At 35.0% G+C, this 10,235-nt stretch overlaps 1 protein-coding gene across 1 annotated transcript; it reads right to left on the bottom strand.

Moving 5' to 3' along the window:
* Positions 1-8,518: 8,518 nt before the first annotated feature.
* Positions 8,519-8,878, bottom strand: LOC141628589 (uncharacterized). Its single transcript, XM_074441710.1, has one exon. The coding sequence runs from the start codon at positions 8,876-8,878 to the stop codon at positions 8,519-8,521; it is 360 nt and encodes a 119-aa protein (XP_074297811.1).
* Positions 8,879-10,235: the final 1,357 nt, after the last annotated feature.

The raw sequence follows: 10,235 nt of genomic DNA, 5'->3' as shown, positions 1-10,235 counted from the left end.
GTTGTCGTTCTTAGTCTTGACGTAAGCATCACATCCCCAAATCTTCATATAGGATATATTGGGGATTCTTCCCGTCCACATCTCACATGGAGTGTTTTCGGTGGACTTTGTGGGACTATTGTTCAAAGATCGAATTGCGGTTTGAATCTCAAATCCCCAAAACGAGTTCGGTAACTCGGTTTGACTCATCATGGATCGAACCATATCAAGTAGGGTTCGATTCCTCCTTCGCAACACCATTGAGTTGTGGTGTTCGGGTGGAGTAAGTTGTGATATAATACCACAACCTTTCAAGTGTGAATCAAATTCAAGGCTAAGATATTCTCCACCACGATCGGATCGTAGTGCCTTAATCCTTTTGTTCAATTGGTTCTCTACTTTGTTTTGAAATTCTTTGAATTTCTCAAACGCTTCACTCTTATGCTTCATTAAATAGACATACCCATGTCTACTCAAGTCGTCGGTGAAAGTTATAAAGTAGTCATAATTTCCACGAGCGGTGATACTCATTGGTCCACATACATCGGCGTGTATGAGTCCTAATAGTTCACTAGCTCGTGTCCCTTTACCACTAAAAGGACTACGAGTCATTTTGCCAAGTAGGCAATATTCGCATGTACCATATGATTGATAATCAAATGGTGTAATCACATTAGTCGAAATTAATCTTTTGATGCAATTCTCGTTTATGTGACCTAATCGACAATGCCAAATGAACGCTTCACTTGGGTCACTTGATTTGAGTTTCTTTGATTGAATGTTATAGATATCATTAGTCGGATTTGAGGTCTCTAAAATGTAAATGCCATTGATAGAGGAAGCTTGGCCTATAACCAAGTCGTTCCTAGAAATAGTACAACGATTGTTCTTAATGACAAAACAAAAACCGTCCATGTCTAGCATGCCGATTGAAATAATGTTTTTAGAGAGTGTAGGCACATAAAAACAATTATGTAAATACAACTCAAATCCATTAGGCAAAGCTAAAACATAAGTTCCTTTGGATTCGGCCGCTACCCGAGCTCCATTTCCAAGGTGTAGATCCACATCTCCCTTGCTAAGCCTCTTCACGTCTCTTAAACCCTGTAAATGATTACAAAGGTGAGAACCACAACCGGTATCTAGTACCCATGTCGTAGTGGAAGTATAATTTATATCAATAACATACATTTGCTTAGGAATTTTACCTTTTGGAGTGATGATTCCTTCCCTTATATTTCGCAAATATACGGGACAATTCCTAAGCCAATGTCCCATGCCATAGCAATAATGGCACTCATCATTAACTTGCTTGAAGTTTTTGATTTTCTTTCCCTTCTTCTTGAACCTTTTGTCCTTTGAAGCAAGAACTTGATTGCTTGAGCTCCCACTAGTTTTGGCATCTTTATCTTCCAGAGACAAAGACCCTATAGATTGTATGAGGTAGTCTTCCTGAGACGGACTCACACGAGGTCTAGTAGTAGTAGGTGGTTTAGAAGAAGTGATGAAGTTAAGGTTTCCATCCGAACCTATCCCAAAATGAAGTTCTCTAGTAGTGTCGAAATCATTGTTGGAGCAAACGTCGTCAAAAACATTGTGGTAAGACTCAATAGTTATCGGTGCGGTAGCATTTGATGGATTCATTGTAATGAACTACAAATATGGAGGAAAAGGAAATATTAACATTTGTCTTTTTAAATCATACTTGCAAATTAACAAGATATGAACATTTATATAGTGACCTCTACCCAACTATAATAAATGATTCCAAGACCCAAATTCATATCGACTTAGGCACGGTAGGGCCGATACATCCTTTATCAATATAACTCGGTGGATTAACGTTTAATCGATTCTACTTTTAGAACTCTTGGTCGATAATATTGCATTAACAATTATCTTTAGCCCAAAACACATCCGACAAGGGCACGGTGTGGCCGATACATCCCTTATCAAAAACTTTTGTTGAGTTCAATCCAAATTTCGAATAAATGTGTCCATGATCAACATGAATTCGGTGGATAGACATTTATCACCCACTTCCCCTACGTAACAAGTTTTGTACCCCGGTAGGGCCGAGTGCACTCCCTCGCGAAATAGGTTTTCATGGTTTCTACTATTTGGTAAGGCTATGTCTCAATTAATTGTTTTAGCGAGAGGTCATGTCAATTTATTATCTATCACGTTTTAAGTGAACTAAAGCAGTGAACTACGATAATTTTAATTGACACGGTCGATAAACTCGATGAAAGAAGATGCATGTTTTAGTTATGGCGATTTAGCGATGCATGTGACATAAAATAAAATGCAAGCATAAAATAAATCCTAGTATGACCTTTCCTAAAATAGAAAAACTATTTAACTATTACATATTCGGAAACCAACTCCATTGGTCCCTTGAACTTCGATTGTGGCACGCATCTCGAGGTAACACCGTCTTTATGTATCGCCATCTTGAAGAAATCCGTCTTTGGGAACTCCGAGATAAATTAAATTACATAGCAAATTACATAATTTCCTATTATACATTTGTAACTAAGATAAAATAAAATAAATTTATTAAATTACAAGACGGTGATACGAGATCACAATAAAAATTACAACCGAATCGATATTCCCATACATTTCGGGAAATACCAATTAAAAACTAAGGCCATACTAAGTAAAATTACATAATTCAAAAATTACATAAATTAAATTATGACAATCATAAAGAAAATGCAGCATTATAATATGTATGAACCTGCCCAATTTTAATGCTAAATCGCCTTTAATTAGCCAATATCGTATATTACTCGGTTTTTACGGATTTGCGTGATTTCAGCATTTTATAATCACAAAAATTACATAAATTCATATTTATGCATAAGTTATTTACCCTAAACTCTTAGGACTCAAAATTTAGTCTTCACTAATAATTTGACCATAATTAACTCATATTTATAAAAATTGTTCATTAATGGACTTAAAATTATAAAAATAAGCTATAAACTTCAAATAAATCACAAAAATTTCAAATAAATTCAAAATTTGAAATTTAAAATCATGAACATTCTGGAAAAATACCATGACACTCATAATGTTCAAAAAACTTAGGTTAAAAATTTCGAAATTTATCCGGAAAAAGAATGTTGCGGTTTATCGGTTTTAAACAAAATAATCATAAAAACATGTGAAAAATTATATACATTATCTTTTCAATTTTAGATCTGAAAAATATAATAAAATGCAACATATGATGTTTTTCTTTAGTCATAGAGTATGTTTTATTAATTTTTTCATTAATTAAGTCACTATTCATGCCATTTTTCTTCAAAAATCCATAAATCATGCAAAAGACTTCACTCTAGCCCATTATTTTACACACATATTGTAAAATTGCATGTGACAACATACTAAATTTCTATGACCAGATTCGAAATTTATCTCATATTAACCTATTTTTCACCTAAATCCGAATTTAATAATGAAAAATCCATTTTTCGAGCATAACATGTCCAAAAATTATGAAAATTTACAGGTTATCTCAAAATACTATATGTGACAACATATCCAAAAATCACTGGAAAATTCGAAGTATAGCTAATTTTAGACCGAAAATGACATTTTTACTCAAAAAATCATATTTAAATGCCATTATTGTATAATATGAACAATAAAATTCCGTAAATTAACCAAAATATCCTAAAACATTTTAGGACCAGAAATTTTAACATGCATGAATTAATTTCGTGATATATCATAATAACACAAATTTTACAAGTTTTATATGTTAATCTTTATAACTCGGAAAAACTTTTAACCGATTTGCATGCAAACAACCATGGCTCTGATACCAATTGAAGGAAAAGTAGATCTATATACTAACATATTCATATATGTTCCATTTTAATTTGTCATAAAATTAACAAGTGATCTTATGCATGCAAACTATTTAACAAAGTAAAGAAGAATTAATCGTTACATTGGAATTTCGGTTCATGTGGGCACAAAAGAGATCTCCTTCTCTTTTGTTCTTGAGCTTTCCTTTTGGATGAACAAAGACCCAAGTGTAGGATCTCTCCCAAGGATTTATACCCAAGACACACTCTTAATAAAATTAATATAATGTATACTAGATAATATTAATTTTGTAAAGAAAAATTGACCCAAAAAATATTTGGTTATCTCACCCAAAACCAGTTGAGAGAGGAATGATAGAGGAAATTTTTCTCTTTCTAAAACTCTTGTTTTTAGATGATATGAATGAATAATATCACTCGCTATTTTTAAGTGAATATTAGGCAAAAATAAGAAGAAAAATCTCATGGATTTCTCTTCCCAAAACTGGTGGGAGTGGAGGAAAAATAGAGCCAATGCATGCTCATGGTTACCTTCACAAAAATATGTTGGTGTGCATGGCTAGCAATAGGTTTAAATAATCATGTTTTCCATTAACTTTAATCAACATAAAATATATGTTAAATCCTCCCACTATTTCAGCCAAATGGAGATAAAATGGATTCCATTTTATCTTTGTCAATTGTCAATATGTCACATGTCATATGTTGCATAAATTTGTTGTGCATTTTTAACATATTAAAAATCAACGTATTATTATTAAAAATACGTCACATACAAAAATCGACTTAGTAATTCATAATTACTTGTGCCAAAATATTTTACCAATTATAAATCACAACAATTTGTATTTATAATAATTGATTCAAATTTAATTGTTTCCTTAAACAATAATTTCATCTGAGTAATGATACAATTCGATTACTCAGACCGTATCTCATTTTAATCAATTTCAATGTGATACGTAAATTTTACTTCCAAAATCGTCCGTCAATTTTCAAGTAATTTAATTAACTCGTAACATTATACGATTAATTAAATGATCAATTAAGAGTGTTATCCTTTAGGTATGACCTAGGAGATCAACTGATCACCACCGTCACACGACAGTAATGTCAAACTCTAGTCAGCCAATCATTACCGATATATGTTGATCAGTTGACAGTAAAAATATTACTTCCCAATTGTATTCTTTATAATGAGATTTAAACATGTGATCATCATGATCAACAGTCGTGATCGCATTATTGTCGGAGGACACATATTCCAACACTAAATTAATTATTTCACTTTTTTATCTTTATTATAGGGTTTTTTGTCAAAAACTACCTTATATTTAGGTGTATTTGTAAAAATACTACCTTATATTATTTTGTTTGTTTTCAACTACCTTTATTTTCTTTATTTTTGGTCAATAACTACCTACGCTAAGAATCTAGACATATTTGGTCTATTTTCCGGCTTTAACATATCTCACATGACTCTTTTATGTTTTACTCTTACTAAGGCCCGATTTTGGGAAGTTATAAAGTAGTTACGCTAAACTTTAGTAAATGTTTGTAGTTATTATTGAAATGTGAAATTCATTCATTTTGCTTATTTGAAGTTAAATTTTGGTTTGGACGCAGTTGATCATTGTTGTTTGATGTTAAGAAAGTCATTTGAGATAGGTTAATGTCACTAAATCGGCCAAATCTCGCCATATTTTCAGCGTAGGTAGTTTTTGACCAAAAAATGAGAAAACAAAGGTAGTCTAAAACAAAAATAATAATATAAGGTAGTTTTTTTACAAATACCCCTAAATTTAAGGTAGTTTTTGATAAAAAACCCTTTATTTATTTTGAATTAATAGTTACAATCTTATTTAGTTATTATTTTTGTGTTTGTGTTGAAATTGTAGGAGAATGACATACTCACATCATCAACAACATTGGATAAAATTGGGAAATAATGGTTGTGGATCTTCTTTACAATTTTCTTTTGGCTTGAATACTCTTTAATTTTTGTCGTTTTTTTTTTTTTTTTTTTTTTTTTTTTATTATGGTGTATGTGGAATATCAAATGGTAGTATGACTCTCTAATAAATGGTGAGATATTACATTTTATATATACTAACCATTGGAATATTAGTTGACAAACTTTGTAAATTGTACCAGATTGTCTTTCACTCTTTTGTTCACTTTAATTTCCAGTGTAACAGCTTTCTTCTATTTGTATTTTGTCAAACAGGTTATAAATCAAATGTTTTAATCGAAGTGTTTAAGTATGCAGCAAGGATGTCAATTTGACCATTCTTTTTTTTTGGGAAAAGGTAAGCAAATTTCATTAAAAACATCAAGTATCCCAATTACATAAGATAAGAGACTTATAGATCGTCTCTAGCCTTACTTAATACTATTATACCACATTACAAACTTAGCATTAGTACTCTTTATTATACTTAGTCTCATACAGCATTCAGATCGTACTTGTTGTAAAACAAATTCAGGCCTCCATAAGAAGCCCTCCACCCTGCATTTATTTCGAGCAGACTATATCCAGTAGATCAAACTAGCCAATATGACTGCCATTCCCTTCTTCCTCCCAAGAGCTCTACTCCTCCATTTCAGCCACCACTCAATGCTATGCTGATTAGGAAAAGTAATCTTACACCAGGACGAAACCAAGTCCTTACATTTCATACTGAACACACAATCAAAAAACAAGTGATCATGTGTTTCTTCTTTATCACCATAGAGGAAACAACAATTCTGAGCGAGGATATGCATTCTCATCATCCTGTCTTGGGTCAAAAGGTGTTGGTGCACAACAAGCCAACAACAAAACTGATGCTTAGGAACACTCCACCTCTGGTTAACGCAAGGATACCAGCTCACTTGCTCCATGTCAGGCAGAAGCCAACTATACCCAGTCCCAATAGTGTATCTAGAGCCAGACTTGCTCTATTCACACTCAAACAGCAACCCCCTGAAAGTGTCCTTGACCTTGAAATCATACGCCAAGCCCAGCTATTAGATGCAGCAGGTTTATAACTAAACTAGTTACCATTCTTAATATAAACTGAGTGAACCCATCTGACCAATAAATGGTCAGCTTTCACTGCTATCCATCAAGCATACTTAGCAATAGCAGCAAGGTTCCATTCATGAAAGCGTTTAATCCCCAAACCACCTTGTCTTTTTGGTTGACATATAGCATCCCATGAAACCAAGGCAGGGCTTTCCTTGTGCTCATTCCCATGCCATAAGAAGGATCTTCATTCCAGTTAACTCTTCAACCTCTTTAATCAGCTATTCATCAGTGCCATTAAATTTTTCCTTATTCATTACCAGGCCTGAAGCTTTGGAGAAATACTCAAAGGTCTGAATCATTAACTTCATAGAAGACTTGTCCCCTTTGCAAAACATAATAAGGTCATCTGCAAAACACAGATTAGTGAGCTTAATTCTCTGGTAGTGTGGGTGATAATGGAACTGCCTATGCTTTTGAATGACCCCTAAGATCCAGCTGAGATAATCCAGACAAAGAGTAAAAAGCAGAGGGGAGAGAGGATCCCCCTGTCTCAATCCTCTTTTGCCTTGAAAGAAGCCAAAGATCTCTCCATTCAAGGCAATTGAGTAAGTAGGAGTTGAAACACATTGCATTAGAAATTTTACCCAATGATCAGGAAAGCCCAGTGCCTTAAGCATTCCTTCAACAAAAGACCATTCCACAGAATCGTAGGCCTTCTGCAAATCCAATTTCATAAGCACCCTTGGTGAACAAGACTTCCTCTTATACAACTTAATCAAGTCCTGACTAATGAGAATATTACCCACAATGTCTCGACCTTTGACAAAAGCACTCTGTGAAGGGCTAACAATGTCAGGTAGTATATCTCTCAATCTGTTGCACAAAACCTTAGACAAACACTTATAAATGGTGTTACAACAGGCAATAGGCCTGAAATGCAACACTGTCTCAGGCATATCAATTTTAGCTAGGAACCAAAGAATGGTGGCATTACAGTGCTTTAAAAGTGCCCCAGACTGGAAGACACTTCTAACAGCAGTGATAACATCCTTGCCCACAATGTGCCACGCATCTTTGAAGAACTGGCTGCTATACCCATCAGGCCCAGGCGCCTTATTCCCAGGTATATCAAACATGGCCGTTTTAATTTCATCATAAGTGAGAGGGGCAGTAAGTGCATTACAATGGGCATCATTCAGACACTTACCAGCCTTCACCACCTTTTCATTTATAGCAGTCACAGGGTGAGCTGTATCCAGCAAGTACTGATAATACTCCTCAAATGCTCCTTTAATTTTCTCAGGATCAGAACACAAATTGCCATATCTATTCTTCACCTGATACAACCTATTCCTTGCCCTTCTGGTTTTAATGCTGGCATGAAAAACTTAGTGTTGTCATCACCCTGCTGTACCCAGTCAGTCTTTGCTTTTTGTCTCAAGAAACTCTCCCTAGCTTTAATTAAATTAGCCAGTTCCTGGGCACAGGTCCTTTCAGCACAACAAACCTCTTCATTTAGCGGGTCTATTTCCAGGATATTCTGATAATGAAGCAAAGCCATTTCAGTAATGCGAGTCAGGTTCTCAACATCAGAGAAATGAGCCTTGCCCAACTGCTTGAAAGCATTCTTTAAGCCCCTCAACTTCTTAATCAGTCTAAACATATGAGTCCCCCGTAACTCCATGGTTCACCCTTGATTTACAATAGCCTCAAACTTTGAAGCCATAGCCCACATGTTAAAATATTTGAAACTACTGCCCTTCCTCTGATGCACCTCATCAAACCTAACCAGACAAGGGCTATGATCAAACATTCCTCCTGGTAGGAAGTGAAGATTGATATTAGGAAAGTGAACCATCCAGTCATCATTACATAAAGCCCTATCAATTTTACTATAGACCTTAGAACCATACTCATGCTTATTAGTCCAAGTAAAATAATTCCCCTTTGCTTTCAAGTCTGCCAGATTGCAGTCCTGAACCACCTGCAAAAGTGGCCTGATATCAGCTGTGACAGGATTCCCACCAATTCTTTCACCTCTACCCATAACAGCATTGAAATCTCCACATAGAAGCCATGGATCATTAATAGTGCCATAATAACTTCTAATACTACTCTACAAAGGTTCTCTCTCAATAGGCTTGTTAAACCCATAAACAACAGTAAACCAGAAAGTCTTCTTCCTAACTTTGTCAAACACTTTTGTATAGATACATTGACTAGTAACATCACAAATATCCAAAACCACAACCTGAGGGTCCCACATGACCCAAATTCTACCTCCTTTATGAAGACTGAAATTGGTACATATGGACCATTGATAACAAATTATACTTCTAGCTTTATTCCAATTACTTATTCTAATTTTTGTTTCTACCAAACCAAATAATCCAACTTTATTCTGGAGTAGAAACCTCCTTATTTCTTTTTGTTTTACAGGATTATTCAGCCCCCTAATGTTCCACGCTTCACAACTATCCATTTTCTAACCTAGACTGGCTAGACTCCCCTCTCTCAACAATTCTATTCAGAACAATCCCCTGCCTGGTTTTCTAAATAGATTGGGATAAAGCTTCCATAAATGGCAATGTAAAAGTTCTTTTCTCCCCATCTCAGAACGTAGTATTCTAGAGATGAACCTGCAAGGAAGAGAACTCTCAACAACAGGTTTAGTTACCATCACAAGAGTAACAATATCCACTGTAACAGCTGGTGTTTGTGGAACAACCTTCTGGACAACAACCCTCTGAGGTGAGCCACGCTGCACAGGTACTTTTTTAGGTGCCTGCACAGGAGCAACTTTGGTGTTCACCTTAGGTTTCCACACCTTTTTTAGACCAGTTTTTGGAATCTTCTTCCTGTAATTCTCAGACAGGTGTCCCAAGCCCTTACAAGTAGTGTAGACCAATGGAAGCCAATCATACACAACTCGCACAGACTGAGTCCCTCCATGCTCATCACTGAAAGAAATTGTTGTTGGAAATTTCTGACCAATATCCACCTCTATCATAATCCTCGCAAAACCTAAAAAATCTTTATGGGCAGTAGCACTATCACACTTAATGTAAGTACCCACAGTTCCACTCAATTTTTGCAGGCTCTCTAAACCCCAGTATTTCACATCCAATCCAAATAGGCACACGCTTAACATCATGCTTGATCAACAGAGTCTCAGGCATCCATTTTTTCACGATAACAGGTTTATTATCGAAAAGAAGATGGCCATTAGTTAAGACAGCTTGTTGTTGAGCTTTAGTTTTAAACCGGACTAGAAAAATACCATTAGGCATAAACGAGATTTTATGAAGCCTCTGAGCCTGCCAGACACTCTTAACAAACCCCGAGATTACATTACTTGGAGGGTTTGCCCCTAAAACATAACAAAAAACCGAAGTAGACTAATA

The sequence above is a fragment of the Silene latifolia genome, chromosome Y (genome assembly GCF_048544455.1).
Source record: "Silene latifolia isolate original U9 population chromosome Y, ASM4854445v1, whole genome shotgun sequence".
Lineage (NCBI taxonomy): Eukaryota > Viridiplantae > Streptophyta > Magnoliopsida > Caryophyllales > Caryophyllaceae > Silene > Silene latifolia.
Note: the sequence above shows the minus strand (reverse complement) of the source record. Positions and strands in the feature narration are given on the sequence as shown.